The sequence below is a fragment of the Meles meles genome, chromosome 12 (assembly GCF_922984935.1).
Source record: "Meles meles chromosome 12, mMelMel3.1 paternal haplotype, whole genome shotgun sequence".
NCBI lineage: Eukaryota > Metazoa > Chordata > Mammalia > Carnivora > Mustelidae > Meles > Meles meles.
Window position 1 is genome coordinate 29,808,337 of NC_060077.1, and position 19,020 is coordinate 29,827,356.

Consider the following 19,020-nt stretch of genomic DNA (forward strand, 5'->3'; position numbering starts at 1 on the left):
GACTTAAAAACTTGCATAAGGAAGGGAGACTTGATATTATTGTCATTAATATTGATTAAGCACTCTGGTGCTTGATGCCTCAGCAGACAGAGCGACTAGAAAGTCTTTTCCTCATTAAGTGCAAGTTCACTACTAATAATTGTATTACCTGTTACTTGTTAGAAATTATAATAGCAGTTCTCTGAGATTTAAAAGAAATTAATCATCTTTTGGGACAGTGCATTATAGTCCAGTCATAAATACACTTTATTATTTTTAAGTAAGTATTTTTGCTTTCTTTTGGAAGTAAAAATTTAGTTTTTTAACATAGGAAGAATCTGCGGAATGGCGGCAGTTTCAAGCTGATCTCCAGACTGCTGTGGTCATTGCAAATGACATTAAATCTGAGGCCCAAGAGGAGATTGGCGATCTGAAGCGTCGGTTACATGAGGCTCAAGAAAAAAATGAGAAACTCACAAAAGAACTGGAGGAAATAAAGTCACGCAAGTATGTTTTGAGAAGCCAGTTTTAATAGAGAATACTTCAGTCCCAATTTTGTGATGTGGTATCATGGAAAGAATGAGTGTGGATCCTAGTGGAAGTTACTCAACTTTTCTGACCTCATTTTATGACACCTGTAAAATAGTACATTCTATATGATCTGTCAGAGTTGTTGTCAGTATCTATAATTAATAGTTCCGGCAGGGGGGCAGAATGGTCCCTGGCACAAAGTACCTTCTAGTTCTCTTCTTTCCTATATCTCTGCACTCCAGCCCTGTTACTTTGCTTTCGATTAATAGCCTCTGATTAAGGCTGTGTACTATGGAGGCGGGCAGGCTTAACTCCTGTCCACTTCTGCGTCTTACTAGCTATGTGATCTTGGTCAGGGCCCTTAGCTTCCCTAAGCCTCAGTTTGCTCATCTTAAGATGGAGGCAGTCCTATCTGCTTTACGGTGTTGCTGGGAGGCTGAAAGGAGATCTGCCTGCCCACTAGCCAGGGCAATGTCGAGTATACCTTATTTTATTTTTTTAAAGATTTTATTTATTTGTTGGAGAGAAATAGAGAGGGAAAGCACAGAGGGAGAGTGAGAGGGAGAAGCAGACTCCCTACTGAGCAGAGAGCCCAGTGTGGGGCTTGATCCCAGGACCCTGGATTAGACACTTAACCAGCTGAACCACCTAGGCACCCCTACTTAATAACTAATGTTATTATTAGAGACCCAAGTAAAGAGTGAGAAGTGTATTTTTCTCCATCACTCTCTTGAGGAGTTTTCATTTACAACCACCTTAATCTCCATAGTAGTATTTTTTCCCCATTAACATAGAGATCATTGGAAACCATTGTAGTGCTTTAGATCAGATGCCATTTGTGATGTGTTTTGAGTTCTCAGTGAGATTCCATCAAATGGGTAGGGGGAACTAGTTTTTATGTTTGAGGTTATTATTAAGAATTTGATTTTCCAGGGACGCCTAGCTGGCTCAGTCAGTAGAGCATACGACTTGATCTTGGGATCATGAGTTTGAGCCCCAAGTTGGGCATAGAGTTTACTTTATTAAAAAAGTATTTGATTTTTCATTACTTTAACTAATTTTTAGGTAGACCTAGGAAAAATTTAAAAACTATTTATGGGGTGCCTGGGTGACACAGTTGGTTAGGTGTCCGACTCTTTTTTTTTTTTTTAATTAATTAATTTGACAGAGAGAGATCACAAGTAGGCAGAGCAGCAGGCAGAGAGAGAGGGGGAAGCAGGCTCACCCAATTGAACAGAGCCCAATGCGGGGCTCGATCCCAGGACCTTGAGATTATGACCTGAGTGGAAGGCAGAGGCCTAACCCACTGAGTGCACCAGGCGCCCCCCGACTCGATCTCATTTCAGGTCTTGATCTCAAGAGTTGTGAGTTCAAGCCCCTTGTTGGGTTCCATGCTACCTGGAGCTTACTTAAACAAAACAAAACAAAACAGGATATTCTCAAAAACCTGTCTTGTTTCATTGTTGCTTATCTCTAATGAATGGCCCAGAGAAAAGTTATATTATTAAACCATTTTTCTTTGGCTTCCTTAAGCAGAACATAGAATGAAGTGGAAGGTTATTGTTTCACCATTTGGTATAAGACTCATATTACCTTTTTTTTGTATATTGTTAAAGAAATGTTTCATTCCTTTTTTTTTTTTTTTTTTAAAGATTTTATTTATTTATTTGACAGAGAGAGAGATCACAAGTAGGCAGAGAGGCAGGCAGAGAGACAGGAGGAAGCAGGCTCCCTTCGGAGCAGAGAGCCCGATGTGGGGCTCGATCCCAGGACCCTGAGATCATGACCTGAGCCGAAGGCAGTGGCTTAATCCACTGAGCCACCCAGGTGCCCCACCTTTTTTTTTTTTTTTTAAGATTTATTTATTTATTTGGGAAAAAGAGAGTGCATACGGCGGGGAGGGGCAGAGGGAGAGGCAGAAAGAATCTCAAGCAGACTCTGTGCTGAGCGTGGGAGCCCAACAGGGAGCTAGATCTCAGGACCCTGAGATCACAACCTGAGCTGAAAGCAAGAGTTGAATGCTTAACCTACTGACCACCCAGGCATCCCTGGAAATTTTCATTCTGAAGTTAACGTGAGTGACTGAAATTCTGCTCTTGAAGAATCATTCCATCAGGTCCTAAAGATGTCCTCGATGAAGCAGTAAATTAATTTTACTAAATCTCAGTCCTTGAGTATATACTCTGTTTAACATTCCATGTGATAAATGGGAAGTAATACATAAAGCACTTTGCTGTGTCTGCTGTATACCCAAGTATGAGGTTGTCTCAAGGAAAGTGCTCTGTGATTGTTAAGAAAAAAAAACAGCTCAAGCCAAAATAAACTATTAAGACTTTGGTATTTGGTGGATATCCCTTGAAAATGAATTAAGAGAGACTGTCACTGTCACTTAAAGGAAAACAACTGACTGTATTTGTTGCTGGTGCTAAATGTGGAAATTCGAGTAAATGTTAGGATTTTAGAAAATTTGTATCTGCCATCACAAGCTTGGCAGCTTCCCATATTTAAAGAGTTTCCTGATGAGATCATTGCTGATATTAACAAGTGTGACTTTTAAATAATAAATATAATGACAGATGTCATCATTTGGAAAATTCATGTAACTCAGTGAACCAGTGTTTTCTGTATGACCGGTGCAGTCACATACGGGTAAAAGATCCATTTAAAGTGTAAGACGGGGTGCCTGGGTGGCTCAGTGGGTTAAAGCCTCTGCCTTCGGCTCAGGTCATGATCCCAGGGTCCTGGGATTGAGCCCCGCATCGGGCTCTTTGCTCTGCAGGGAGCCTGCTTCCTCCTCTCTCTCTGCCTGCTTGTGATCTCTGTCTGTCAAATAAATAAAATCTTAAAAAAAAAAAAAGTGTAAGACAGACTAATTTTAATGGACAGAGTAGGAGAAGTTTATTCACATGGTTTCAAATTGCACATTGCAACAAACTTTTAAGTAACTACCACTTACTACAGTTCGGTATAGTATCAAGGAAAAACAGCCTCGGTTGTCTAAAAAGCCATAATTACCTATTTCACATCATTAAAATAATCTTTTCTTTTTCGACTACTACATATCTCTGAGCCCTGTTTTTTTATGTCACAATAGATTGAATACAGAAGAAGAAATGAGAATCTAATAGTATTTTGTTAAGCCAGACATTAAAGAGATACACAAAAATGTAAAAACACTGTTATTCTTCATCCTCTTGTTCCTCCTCCTCCTCTTCTTCCATTTTTTGGTTTTGGAAAATGGTTGTTTTTCATAAAAGTATGTTGTATAGTTAAGTCCTGGGTTTATTTTTATTTTTAGATGAATTAAGTATTTTAAATATATCTTGGTTTAAATTTTCATTATGACAAACATCAGTAGATATAAGCCACATAAAGAAAAGCTCTTTGGGATCTTCAGTAATTTTTAAGAGTGGAAAGGGGGCGCAGATCTGGGTGTCTTGGTCAGTTAAGTGTCTGCCTTCAGCTCTGGTCATGGTCCCAGGGTCTTGGGATAGAGCCTCACTTTGGGCTCCCTGCTCAGTGGGGAGTCTGCTTCTCCCTCTCCCTGTGCCCCCGCTCATGCTCTAACTCTTGCTCACTCTCAAATAAATAAATAAATCTTAAAAAAAAAAAAGGAGTGGGAAGGGACTCCAAGACCAAAAGGTTTGATAATCACTGTTACAGATTATTTGTTAAAACTTCTGAACATGATGGGGCGCCTGGGTGGCAATTAAGCGTCTGCCTTCAGCTAAGGTCATGATACCTGGATCCTGAGATTGAGTCCCGCATCGGGCTTCCTGCTTAGCAGGGAATCTGCTTCTCCCTCTCCCTCTGCCTCTCTCCCCAGCTTGTACACCACATTCTCTCTCAAATAAATAAATAAAATCTTAAAAAAATAAGTGTGAACATGAGACCCTGTGGTACATCTGGAGGAAAACAACTGTCAGAAGAGTAAAATAGCTACCAGATTTTCCCAAGGACTGGCTTAGTTTTTGTCTACCTGTAAATTTATTTCATGGTTATATGAAAGGTACAAACTCTGCAACTGAAATCTCGTTCCAGATGAAAACTTCTGTGTTAGCTCAGTGAATGAGAGCTAGCCAGAAATAAAATGTTATTGATTTTTTTAGATGACTCATGATCCATCACACTGAGCATCTCAGAGACTCATGTTACTAATAGGGCCCAGGTTTTGTTTTGTTTTTTCCTTTGTAGAAATTCTATTTGGAGACTGCAGAGGTTTGTTTTAAAGAATATGAACTTTGATTTCATTTCTTTTGTATTTTCATGTTTGTGCATGGCATATTAGATAGGGCCAGTATAGATAACCCATATGTACTGGTGAATTCCCAGACTTCTCAAAGCAGGACAGAATCTCAAAATCCCAGTTCTGAGTCAAGTTCTTTTTGGCCAGCCCACTTACCATTTTACTGCTAACTGATTACTGACGTTCTCACCTTACAGTTACTCAGATGAAAATGGATTCTGTTGGTTACTTTTAAACATATTTAGTACAACCTAATATAAAAATTGTAATATTGTTTCCTGGAATTTACCAAACAAATGAGAATATTAGACTAGGTAATTTATTCAGCTCTGTCTTTTTTTTTTTTTTTTAATCTTATTTATTTGACAGAGAGGGAGATCATAAATAGGCAGAGAGTCAGGCAGAGAGACGGGGGGAAGCAGGCTCCCCGCTAAGCAGAAAGCCTGATGCAGAGCTTGATCCCAGGATCCCAAGACCATGACCTGAGCAGAAGGCAGAGGCTTAACCCACTGAGCCACCCAGGTGCCCCAATACTGTCTTTTTTTTTTTTTAAAATGATACATTTTAATGCTTTTCAGTAGGGAGGCAAAAATGTGTATTTGCTAGTATGTGTGTAAAAAGGCCTGATTTCACTATTGTTTTCAGGCAAGAGGAGGAGCGAGGCCGGGTGTACAACTATATGAACGCTGTTGAGAGAGACTTGGCAGCATTAAGACAAGGGATGGGACTGAGCAGAAGGTCTTCAACTTCCTCCGAGCCAACCCCTACGGTGAAAACCCTCATCAAGTCCTTCGACAGTGCATCACAAGGTAATTTCTTAAATCCTATGCCAAGGGCAGGCTGTTGTTGTCATTCACTTACTATCTGTTCTCTGGTCTGGTTTGATATTCTTTACCATCTTAGTCTCTGAGCCTCATCAAATTCCATGTAGTATTAATGAACTAGTCTTACTATCAGGTGACTTTTAGCAGGAGAGTTGGGGATCTGTTCAGCTTCAGAGATCTTGTTCTCAGACTTGGTGCCTTGCCCCTCAAAGAAATGTGTCTTCACATAGTCCTGAGGCTCTGAGTGTGTTCTCTATGCCGAAAAACTTCCAGATGTATCAATTCAGCCCTTTCCCTTCCTCTGAACTCCTGTAGGTCTATAAATCCAAAGGCTTCCCTGATATTGACACTCAGGTATCTCCTAGACATGTTATGTCCAAAATTACACTCTTGCCCCTGAGCTTCAGGCTTTCCTCTGTATAAGTGGCAGAACCATTCCACCCAGTTACTTAAGCCAGAAATCAAAGAATCCTCCTTTTTTGTTAAATCCTTCTTCTTTCTCACTTCCATATCGAATCCATTATCAGGTCATGTGGATCTAGCCTCTAGCGTGCACATCTTTCCTCTATCTGCTTCTTCCCATCTCTAGTGCATAATCAACTGCTAGTACAAGCCATCATCAGCTTCTAATTTCAGTGACTTCCTAATCAATCTCTCTGTTTCATTTTGATAGAAATGTCTTTTCTTGCTTAAACTCCTTTAATTGCTTTATTGTAGTTAAAGTGACATTCAGATCCCCATTGCCTACGTGGTCTGACCCTGCCTTCCTCTTACTTCAGTTGAACCATTCTTCTCTGTCCTCTATATTCTTTTTTTTTTTTTTTTTTTTAAATCTATTTGACAGACAGAGACCACAAGTAGGCAGAGAGTCAGGCAGAGAGAGAGGAGGAAGCAGGCCCCCTGCTGCGCAGAGAGCTGAATGTGGGGCTCGATTCCAGGACCCTGAGACCATGACCTGAGCTGAAGGCAGAGGCTTTAACCCACTGAGCCACCCAGGCACCCCTGTCCTCTATATTCTTTTTTTTTTTTTTTTTAAGATTTTATTTATTTATTTGACAGAGATCGCAAGTAGGCAAAGAGAGAGAGAGAGGAGGAGGAAGCAGGCTCCCTGCCGAGCAGAGAGCCCAATGCGGGGCTCAATCCCAGGACCTGGGATCATGACCTGAGCCGAAGGCAGAGGCTTTAACCCACTGAGCTACCCAGGTGCCCCTGTCCTCTATATTCTTGCCACACTGGACTGCAGGCCCCAGAGCAGGCCAGGCTCCATATTGCACCGGCTCTTCTGTATCCGGAAGCTTATTCTTCCCGCCTTTAGATGATTGGGTCCTTTTAATTTCTCTAACCCCCTCAGCTCTGGGAAGGGGAAAGAGATGTAATTTTAAAAAAGAAAAAAAAAACCTAAATGGGGGTGCCTGTCTGGCTCAGTTGGCAGAGCGTGTGACTCTTGATCCTGGGATTGTGAGTCTGAGTCCCATGTTGGGTGTAGAGATTACTTTAAAAAAAAAAAAAGGAAAAGAAAACTAGGAGGGGCTGGGTGGCTCAGTCGGTTAAGCATCTGCCTTCTGCGTTCGGTTCAGGTCATGATTCCAGAAGTCCTGGAATCAAGCCCCACAATGGGCTGTCTGCTCAGCGGCAAGTCTGCTTCTCCCTCTTTGATCTCTCTTGCTCTCTCTTTCAAATAAATAAAATCTTTTTTAAAAATTAAAAAAAAAAAAATCTTGAAAAAACAAGAGAGGAGCACCTGGGTAACGCAGTCAGTTAAGCATCCAGTTCTTGGGTTTGGCTCAGGTCATGATCTCAGGGTGGTGAGATCAAGCCCTGAGTTGAGCATCATCCTCAGTGCGGAGTTGGCTTAAGACTCTCTCCCTCTGCCTGCCTCCCCCACTCCCACATGCTCTCTCTCTAAAATAAATAAATCTTAGCAACAGTAAAATAACTGAATATAATGTGTCCTAAAACACATTTTCTTCTAAAAATTCTTTAAACTTCACAGTAGGCTTTATTCTAATCCCTCTAATAATAATAGAGTTTCTATAATCTATATTCTGTGAGTGTATGCAATTAGTTTCCTTGACTTAAAATCAGAACAAAAGTCACTTATGTACCCACGTTGTTGGTACAGATATTTTGGAGGATAATATCTTCCAATTTAAAATGCCATATTCATAGATCCTGAAGTTCTTAATACATAATACTGGCACATGTTTATAAATATATATAGATATAGGGGCCCCTGAGTGGCTGTCGTTAAACATCTGCCCTCGGCTCAGGTCATGATCTTTTAATAAGAATGAGGTAAATCTCAAAGTACTTATGTTAAAATATGCCTGCAATCCTTTATATTAAGTTGCAGACCAGTATTTCATAGTGTGATCTCATTTTGTTTTTTTAAGTACATAGATTTTTGCATTAAAAGTGCAAGAAAGATGCACTTGGAACTATTGTTAGTGGCTACCTCTGGGTAATATGATGGGCCAAGATGAAAGAAAGACTTACAAAAATCTGTACTTCTAAAACAAAATGATAATGGAGTGTCTATACTAAATTAAAGTCATGAAGTTATTCAGAATATTGATGAAATGGGCTCTAATGCAAAAAAGATAAATCTGCTTCTGTACTGATCTTTTTAAAAAAGCAGTATTTTACAATAAAATATATCTATATGACTCCATATGCCACTGTCTAATTATATATGCAAAAGAAATTAACACAAAGTATTCAAATAACTTGTACATGAGTGTTCATAATAGCACTACTCATAACAGCCAAAACATGGAAACAACCCAGCTGTCCATCAGGTTGATGAGTGGATAAACAGAATGTGGTCTCTACATCTGAAGGAATATTACTCAGCCATAGGAAGGAAGAACTAATACATACTACCATGTGAAAAATATGCTAAGTGAAAACAGCCAGACACAAAAGGTCATGGGTTATAAGATTCCGTTTTTATGAAATGTGGAGAATAGCTAAGTCCATAGACACAGAAGGCAGTTTGTTGACGGTTGCCAGGGACTGGGGAAGAGACATATGGGGAGTGATTGCTTAATAGAGACTGGGGCATTTTGGAACTAGGTAGAAGTGATGATGGCTGTGCAATATTGTGAATGTACTAAATACCTTTGAACTATACATTTTAAAATTATTTACTTTCTATTATGTGAATTTTTTTCAAAGATTTTATTTATTTATTTGAGAGAGAGAGTGCACTAGAGAGCACAAGTGGTGGAGAGGAAGAAGCAAGCCTCCCATCAAGTGGGGAGCCCAGTGAGGGCTCCATCCCAGGACCCTGAGATCATCACCCAAGTCAAAGGCAGCTGCTCAACTACTCAGCTACCTACGTACCCCTATTAGGTGAATTAAAAAAAATTTTTTTTTTATTTTAAGTAGGCTCCACATCTAAGACAGGGCTTGAATTTACAACCCAGAGATAAAGAGTAGCATCCTTTACTGACTGAACCAGCCAGGTTCCCCTACTATGTGAATTTTATCTCAATAAAGGAATGTATCTAAAAATAACAATTTAAATATAAGTACTTGGTTGCATAAAAAGGTCCACAATGATCTACTTTTTCATCTTTTCCCACTGTGTGATGTGCCTGATTTTATATGTGTCCCATTTTGATTTTAATTTGGCCTCAAACAAATAACCATTTTTTAAAAGATTTTATCTATTTATTTGACACAGAGAGAGATCACAAGTAGGCAGAGAGCAGGCAGAGAGAGAGGGGGAAGCAGGCTCCCTGCTGAGCAGAGAGCCCGATGCAGGGCTCGATCCCAGGACCCTGAGATCATGACCTGAGCTGAAAGCAGAGGCGTAACCCACTGAGCCACCCAGGTGCCCCCAAATAACCATTTTTTTATGCACCCTCTACTAAACTCTGTATCAAGCCCAAGTATCTGGAAGTGAGTAAATTATGGATCCGACTTTTGAATAGTTCAGTCTAGAGAGGGAGATTGACGTGTAAGCGAATAATTAACACATCTGTGCATTAAATGCAAACCAGAAAGTACTTGCAAAGTGAAGTGATGAACTCCGCAGGAGGAGATGAGAAAAGCTGAATGGGAGCCCGGTGTTCCTTTGTTTTTTGTTTGCTTTTGTTTTCCAGTGTGCCTTCATTGAATGCATATCCACTGTGGGCCCAACTTCTCACCTGGTGCAGTTACAGAAATATTCCTTTTGGGTTTTTTGAACTTGAATTGCATTGGCGCATGGAATTCTTTAACTACCCAAGTTAATGAAATGGCAAAAATAAGATGACTGGCATAACCAGTTTGGGAATCAATACAACTACTCTAGGGAACAGACAGTCTGCCTGATAGCAGGAGAAGCATCACCTGTTAGGCACGACTATGAGCGAGCGCCGCAGAGGTTAGGCCTCAGGACAGCTTCCAGGGGAGCCAGAACATTGGGTAGCCTGAGGTATCCTTCAGGGGAGACCAGTTATAAAAGCTTCCACTCTACCATGATGCATTCAGTATTTGTTTGTTTGTTTCTGTAGTACCAAACCCCACTGCAGCCACAATTCCTCGCACACCTTTGAGTCCGAGTCCGATGAAAACCCCTCCTGCCGCAGCTGTCTCACCTATGCAGGTAAGTGTCCATGACCATAGAGGCTGTGGGAGCCTCAGCATCTAAAAGTTTGTCCTCCTAAAAGTCATTTACACTTACGTTGGGGGGGGGGGCAAATGACTTGCCTCGTGAGGAATGTCGTAGTTAGGATTGTAAAATAATGTAAATATCCTTAATTGAGATAAATTAGAAAAACGTCCATTGTGTTACTCTTTGGAAAGTAATGGTGCTAGCTAACAAGTACTGAGCGCTTGCTGTGTGTTCTGCACTATTCCCTGTGCTTTATCATGTGAATTCATGTAATTCTCACAATAGCCCTGTTGGGTACCAGGTACTATTCTTACCTCTAGTTTTCACACATGGAAACTGAGGCCCAGAAAAGTACAGCAACTTGCTGAGGGTCATATAATGAAGTGGTGGAGCAGGGATTTGAATCTGGGCAGTGTTGGTTCAGGGACCATCTCTCTAAGTAGGATATGAGTTGGCGTGTGTCAGCCTCCGCTTCCTCACAAATCAGAGCTAGTGGTTTAAAAGAGCAGTATGATTTTCGCATTTGTGTGTTGAATAGGCAGCTTTGCTGGCTTTCTGTGGGCTCACTTCTGTACCTGCACTTAGCCACAGGATGGGCTGAGGCCTGGGCTCAGCAAGGATGGCTGGGCCACTCTCTCCATATGGCATTTCCTCTCAGGTTCCTTCATGGTGCGGTGTCTAAAGGTCCAGTCAAATCCCAAGGCTGGCCCAGGTTCAGAGTTGGGGTTTCTGCAGAAGGTTCATTATGGGCCATTTTTTTAGCCATCTGGTACAAGGGCATTGCTGATCCATTATAAACAAGTTTCTGAATTTGCTCTTCCTGGCCACTGTGGAAATGTAGGCCAGAAGCTAGGGAGATGGTGGTTGTTCTGTAGTGCTCTTTAGGCCTCTCACTGTACCCTTGTTGGTTAGCCGCTTTTGGAAATAGTGGCTGTGGTGGAGTTTTCCACATAAGTTAGAGTAGCCAAAGGAAAACTGGCCATAAACCTAGTACCTAGTACCCTTTGATACAGGGGAGCCTTGGCCATACCTCTTCCCTAAAACTAGCATTTGGGAGCATTTTATTTTTGAATTGAGACTTTGTGCTTTGTTAATTATTGGCCAGGTATTTTATGAGTGAATCTGTTGGTTTTTTGTTTTGTTTTATTCTTACTTTTTAACTTTTTCCTATGTGAAATTTAGGGTAAATGTGTACTCCTTCTGCATGTGTAATGTTGCAAATTAGTGGTGCTGCATTTCCATGTGTACAGAAGGTGTTGATGCTCTTAATTTACCATGAAGGCAAGGGAATTCCAATCATATTATATAGATGTAATGCTTTTTACATGCTCTCTATTACTCATACTTTTTCTGTAGACCTCAAGATGCAAAATATAAACTTCAAAAGAGGTGAAATTTCTTTAATATTTGTTGGTTGAAGTTTAATATACAAAGCATGACTTTGTAAATCTTTATAAAGATAGCAGGTGAAAAATTTCATCTCTGTGCCTTGATAGAAGTTCATATAAGTCACATTCAGTAGCTTTTTAGTACTTGGTTAGCACAATGCTTCTCAAATCTAAATGTGCATTAAAACCATGTGGAGAGGTTTTAAACACATAGATTCCCAGGCCTCATCCTAGTGAACGAGAATCTCCAGGGAATAGGGCCTAAGAGTGGGATCGTTAGTTTTTCAGAACTCCCTGAGTGGGAATTCTACTTCTGACTTCGAGGAAGTGATAGGCTGGATTACTCTGCCACCCCCAGCAACTCGAAAGCTGGACAAATTAAAGGAAGCAATTATATTCAGACATGTACAGCAGGCAGCATGAGACTGTGGTCCTAAATAAAAGTCCTGCTGGGCCCACACTTTTCCTGTTGGGAAGTTCCAGATGGTGGTTCAGGGGAGATGAAGCCAGATAGAGCCAGGAAGGGGGAACTAACTGAGTCTGAGGAGACAAGAGATCGGTGTTCAGGGAGAATTAGAGTGCTGGAATTTGCAGGGCAGAGGACCTGGGAGGAGGGAGCTACACAGAGGAAGGGCCTCTGCAAAGGCATCCCTATGAGTCTTTGCCTGAATGCTAGTTTGCACAGGCACAGGGTGAACCCCTACAAGGCTGAGTAAGAACAGATTCCCAGGACAGAAGAGTTACCAGGCAGCTGTCAGGTGAACACTTGCCGTAGTTCACAGAGAGCAGGGAATCATTTGATTTCCAACTGGCCACCATAGAGAAATCTTGGAATATTTGGAGCATTCCGTAGAGACCCCTGAGGGCCATACCTTAAAGCAGAACTATGCTGCGGCTCTTGAGTAAGCACTATGCTAGACCTGCCTTAAAAATAAACCTCAGAAGAGGAGGAGATCCATAAGTTAACTGGATACTTAGCCTCTGAAGTGCTTCTTAGTGATTCTTAGAAGTCACGCACTTGTGGAATCTGCTCCTCTTGAGTGTTGGCTGGACTTCTTTCTCACTTCTGATGAATAGAGTATGGCAAAAGGGGTGGGCTGTCACAAGGTAGGGTTATAAAAAGAGTATCTTCTGTCTTGAGATTTCCTCTTGCTCTCTTAGATCTAGTCACTCCAGTGAACAATTGAAAATTGAAATACTGGGGCACCTGGGTGGCTCAGTGGGTTAAGCCTCTGCCTTCGACTCAGGTCATGATCCCAGGGTCCTGGATGGAGTCCCGCATCGGGCTCTCTGCTCGGCAGGGAGCCTGCTTCCTCCTCTCTCTGCCTGCTTGTGATCTCTCTCTGTCAAATAAATAAATAAAATCTTTAAAAAAAAAAAAAAAGAAAAGAAAATTGAAGTACTTAGCAACACATTTAATAAAATGTGCAAAATCTATATAATGGAAAGAATAAAATATTGCTGAGAGAATTTGAGGAAGTAACGAACAGATATATTCATGGACTGGAAGACTCAGGATTGTTATTATCTTACAGCTCTCCCTCACAATCCCAGTGAGGGATCCAATACAATCTGAGTGACAGCCCTGCATGCTGTTTTGTAGAAATTGATAATACAGTTTTAAATTTATATGGAAATTCAAAGGACCCTGAATAGCCAAGGCATCTGGGAGATTAAAAAAAAAGGAAGGGGACAGATTTGGAAGACTTATACTACCTGATTTTAGCACATAGAGTAATCAAAAACTGTGGTACTGATATAAGTTTGTTTATTTGAAATCTTCATTAAGCTGATAAATTCCCCATCTCACAAATAGCCAGAGTACCAGCAGCTGAACTTAACTGATATAGTTTAAATGTAGACATTATATCAGTAGATTAGATAATCCAGAAATAGGCCAGCTGATTTTCAGCAGAGGTGCCAACATAATTCAGTGGGAGAGGGGTAGCCTTTCTAACAAAGGATTCCAGAACAGCTGGAATCTATATGGAAAAAAGATAACCACAACTGTTTCTCATGGTATTTATAAAAATTAAAATTGATTGTAGACCTACATGTGAAAGCTAAAACTACAAAACTTGTGGATAAAAACATTAGAGAAAATCATCCTGACCTTCGAGAAGGCCAAGATTTCTTATTTAGAACATAAAAAGGAGCCGTGAAAGAAAAGTGATAAATTGGACTTCAAAATTTGAAACTTCTGAGAGACATTAAGAAAATAAAAGATAAGTTATAGACTCAGGAGAATATAATCACAATACGTTTATCTGTCAAAACACTTGTATTCCAAGAAGACGTCATCATCTTGATCGAAGACAAACCAGTGAATACTGGACAAAAGATTTTAAAAGTCCCTTCCTTAGAGAAGATAGACAAATGGCCAGTAAACACATAAAAGGATGTTCAACATCATTAGTCACTGGAGAAGTAAAAATTAAATTACAGAAAGATCTCACTGTGTACCCTTTTAGGATGGCTAAAATTAAAGACAGTCTCAAATGTTGGGAAGGATGTGAAGAGGCGGAACTTCGCACACTTTTCTGCTGAGAATATGAAAAGAGTAGTTAGAGGTCCGCTGGATAAAAAAGGGCTGGGGGAAAGCTGGGAAAATAAGCACGACAGAAAGGACAGTAACGGTAAACACCCTGGGCTATGTGGAAGTGAATAGTTTGGTGGCATTTGAGCATTACACAGAGGTGGCAGGAGATAACGCTGAGGAAGTAAGAGGAAGTATTTGTGGCAGATACTTGTGGCTGCATGCAGAAAGATGCATGTGTCTGACTGGAGATGAGGAAGCCAGAGGCAAAGCCATTGTGGTGGCACTGAATTAAGATGTCAGGTTGTACTGGGGCTCTTGTCGTAGGTGCAAGTCCATATTTCACTGATGGTGTGTAATTGTTACGAATTCTCTTTAAACAAAGCAATGTCAGTATATTGGTTGTGATAGTATGCTATAAATGTTACCATTGGGGAAAACTGAGTAATGGGCACAGGGGATATTTCTGTATAAATTTTTTTTAATATATTGATCACATTGTATGCCTCTAAGTGTGTGTGTTTGTGTTTTAGTCTTACCATAACAATATGGATAGAATGATGGAGATTTATAACTAAATGTTACTCTCAGCAATGTTGACTTTGTGAGTCCCAGCTCTAGATTTATGCTAACTTTGACACTATTTATGTTACGATTTCAGAGACATTCCATAAGTGGACCAATCTCCTCATCCAAGCCCCTGACGGCACTGACAGATAAGAGACCAAACTATGGGGAGATTCCTGTTCAAGGTATATCTCTTATGGCACAGTATTTCACTTCTCCTGTCAATTCTTTGATTCTTCTGACATTTTTGGTTAACTAAATTGTGATTTTCTTTGTTCTTGACATTATTTCAGCTGCTCTGGTGTACATCTTTATCAGAAGCTTACTAATAATACGTCTTCATTACAGATAGGGGGATTCGTTATACATAAATATGTCTTAGAAGACAGCTCTCTAGGCATTATGATAGGCAATGGAGAGTCCACACCATTACTAGGCATTTTGTTTTCAAGTTTTTCATGGGGTAGGTGCTATTACCCACATTTTATAGATACTAAAAACGAGGTTTCAGAAAGTTAAATAACTTAACACAGGTTAACAATGAACAGTAGGCCTGGGCAGCCTGATGCCAAAGCCCATTCTTTTAACCTCTATGCTCGGTATTATTGTCCATACAAGGAAACTGAGAATCTAAACATGAGGTTCAGATGAGGTCCATTCTTTTGCGCACTTATAAGGGGCTTGGCTGTTCTCACACAAGTTTTATGGTAGAGCCAGCACCAGAACCCACGTCTCCTGCCTTTCGAGGTCAGAGCGCAGCGCTTCTCTGACCCCTATACTGCCTCTTCCTGCACGGTGCTGCAGAGCGCTGGAAAATGATTTGTAGCATTGGGGCATGGTGCTGTGAAGTTCAGGCTTCACTTGGGGTAGGTGTGGAAGTGCCCAGCCCCAGGCTTCTCTCAGCTGATGTAGGCCGATCGCCTCCAAGTGTTCATCTGTGCATTCTCTCGGTTGTGGCAGTTGGCCTTTAGGTGCGTGACTACAAGGTTTCAACGGGTGTGGGTTAAAAAATAAGCAGACTTGTGAGAATTAGTCCCTCAAACGACCCAGAAGATGCTCTGTGGGCCCATGGAGCACCTGTGCAGGAGGTGTCCAGTTTGCCGGTAGGACTGGCTCTTCCTCTGCCAGTCGCAGGTATATTGCATATTCAGAGGAGCTGCTCATGCCTGCACTTAGGGATAATGGAGCACAAGATGGTGCTGCTGCCTCCTTCCCTGCAGAAGGGCTTGCCTTCTGCCCCTTTTCTTGGCTCTGGTACATTCGTAAGTCATGACTTGAGGTATTTTCTTCCCTCAAAAGGTCCTTCTGTTAAAGGAAAAAAATAGTGGAAGGTGTCAAGTCTCTCTTTACATTTTGACTGTGTTCCCACCCTAGAGTCCCAGATGGATCCATGGATTATGTATGTGTAGGGTGCCACTGAGCATGCTCTCTTCTGGGATGTTAATTTTTATTTCCATAATGCCACACTCTTGTGTCTTCTCTCTCCCTCCCTGGCTGCTCCTCCCATCTCCTGTGCTTGATTCCCCTTCCTGACCTGTAAATGGTGGTGTACCTCCAAGCTCAGTTCCTGGGCCTGCCTTCTCTGTCTATACTCTGCTGCTATATTCTTTCTCATAGTTCTGTTTTTTGTCAAACTGGTATCTCCAGCCTGTTTCTCTCCTCTAGACTCTAGACTCATATACCCAGTTGCTTACTCAGTAGCTCCATTTGGATGTCAGTCTCAGATGGTGTGTGTCCAGGACAAGATTTCCGGATTTTCTAAACTTGTCCTACCTGTAATCTGTTTTCTCCATTTCAGTTAATGAGAGTTTTATCCTCCAGAAACCTTGGAATCATCCTTAACTCCCTTCTTTATCTTATACCCCATATCTGCAGACTGTTCGGTTTTTGTTTTTTTTTTTCTTCATGAGCAAATAAATTTTTTTTTTTTTTTTAGGTAGGCTCCGTGTGGGCTTGAACTCACGACCCTGAGATCAGGACTTGAGCTGAGATCAAGAGTCTGATGCTTAACCAACTCAGCCACCCAGGCGCCCCAGTCAAATCAATTTTTTAATTGAAGTATAAGTGACATATAACATATGAATTTCAGGCTTTCATGTTTTTGTACATGTTGCAAAATGATCACCGCAATAAGTCTAGTTACTATCTGTCACCAAAGTTACAGAACTGTTTTGTTCTTTATTTTTCTTTATTTTTTAAAGATTTTTATTTATCTATTTTGAGAGAGAGAGTGAGTGAGAGAGAGCATGAGAGGGAGGTCAGAGGGAGAAGCAGACTCCCCATGGAGCTGGGAGCCCAATGTGGGACTCGATTCCAGGACTCTGGGACCATGACCTGAGCTGAAGGCAGTTCCTTAACCAACTGAGCCACCCAGGCACCCTGTTTTGTTCTTTAGGAAACTCTCTATTGGCTCTACATCCAGAGTCTGAGAATTGCTCTTCCCTCTACCATCACCTAGCCTTGGTCAAGCCACCATCATTTCTCACCTGGGTTCTGACAAAAGATTCGTAATACGCCCTCACAATCCATTCTTAACCCTACAGCCAGCGTACTCCTGAAAAATATAAATTGGAACACTTCATTCTGTTCAAAACCTCCCCACAACTCCCCATTTCTCTCAGAAGTAAAGCTAGAGTTCTCAGTGGCCTCCAGCCCCTCCCAGTATGGCCTTGGTTCCCTTTCCGGCCTTACCATGTTTCTCTTTGAGTCACTCCCTGGGCACTCTGGCACACTCCCGGCCGTGGAGCCTGCCACTGGCGCTTCCTTTGCCTGAGAGCACTGCCACATGCCCACATGGCTCCTTCGGGCCCTCTTTCAAGGCTTTGCTCTAGGCTCTCCTCAGCTGTTGGGTACCCACACACCCCTTCCCAAACTCCTCTCCCCTTTAAAAAATCTTGGATGACTTAACCCTTCGGGCACACTGCATAGTTTACTTGTCTATAGCTTTTATTGTCTGCTTCCCTAAACTGTGAGGTCCATGAATTCAGGGATTTAATGTCTGTTTGATTCACTGAGGTATCTCAGCATCTGTTGTCTTACTGGCTCTTGATAATAAATTGTGAGATGAGTGAATGAGGTCCAAGTTAAAGCATGTAAAGGGCTTAGCACAGATTTTAGTCCACAGTAAATGCTCACTGTGAGATTTTATTACCGTTAGCATATGCTACTTCTTGTAGCACAAGTGGCTGAGAAGGATGGCTCTTTATTGTCTGAGTACAAGATTTTATTTCATTGCAAGACTGCCAGGGTCTGCAGGATTTTGCTTAGCAAAATCAGCTGCTTAGCAGCTGACAAGTGGTTGTGAGAAACCATCACTGCATGTTATGTTTTGGGCATCTTAAAGCTGCAGGTACCAAAGGCAAAGATGGAAGCCAGGGGTTCCTGAGTGAGCACTCTCACTCAGCTGCCTATTGCATCTGCCCCCATTCTGTCAATGAAGTTAGCCTTTTGATCTGCAGTCAGTGCCAAGTACAGTTGGAACCAGGACCAGGATGCTACAGCCTTTGAGAATATGTATAACACTGGGCCTGTAACAGCCCTGTGGGAGTGACCCCATCTGGAGAGCCTTGAGGTCATCTTCAGACACAGAGAAAACAGAGTCCCCAGGTCCCTGTTATCTAAACTGTGATAAGAGAGTAGGATTTCCAGGCTCTCTTGAAATAGTTTTTTCTTTCTTTCTTTTTCTTTTTTTTTTTTTAAGATTTTGTTTTATTTATTTAACAGAGAAAGAGAGATCATAAGTAGGCAGAGAGGCAGGCAGAGTGAGAGGGGGAAGCAGGCTCCCCACTGAGCAGAGAGCCTGATGTGGGGCTCGATCCCAGGACCCAGAGATCATGATCTGAACCGAAGGCAGAGGCTTAATCCACTGAGCCACCCAGGCGCCCCTCAAATTGCTTTTCTTCCTTGATTGTTTCCTTTATCATCATAAATAATCAAAGAATAGTCTATAATTTTCATTTTGAAAGTTTCAGTGACTTCATTACTTAAACTTTCAAAGGTGCTGCATCTTCTACACTTAAATTAGAGAATTTGGTGTTTTTTCCGATTAAGTATATTATAATAGGCATAGGGGTTTTTGTTCTATTTTAGCATCATGCTTATATGTCAGTTGTGGGAAAATATTTCAAAGCAGAGAAATCTTACTATAAATGGACTAATCAGATGCTCTTTTGTTGGTATTATTGGCTTAGGGTCATGATTGTGCCACCTCAGTGGCTCTTTGTAGATAGGATATGAATTAGCATTTGTGGCCTAATAAGCAGGAAAAGATAGATCTGCTAACTAGGTACATGGATACAGGTGGCTGAAAAGGTCTTTACTGACCCTATTTACACAGTGTGATGTTT

General features: G+C 41.3%; 1 protein-coding gene across 2 annotated transcripts in view; it reads left to right on the top strand.

Moving 5' to 3' along the window:
* SPECC1L (sperm antigen with calponin homology and coiled-coil domains 1 like) overlaps positions 1-19,020 on the top strand; it is a 136,358-nt gene that overhangs the window by 67,984 nt on the left and 49,354 nt on the right. For both annotated transcript variants that reach the window (XM_046025368.1, XM_046025369.1), the window contains 4 exons: positions 311-486; positions 5,402-5,565; positions 10,083-10,174; positions 14,769-14,859. In XM_046025368.1, the coding sequence (XP_045881324.1) occupies positions 311-486; positions 5,402-5,565; positions 10,083-10,174; positions 14,769-14,859 (523 nt within the window). The remainder of the gene's footprint in view (positions 1-310; positions 487-5,401; positions 5,566-10,082; positions 10,175-14,768; positions 14,860-19,020) is intronic.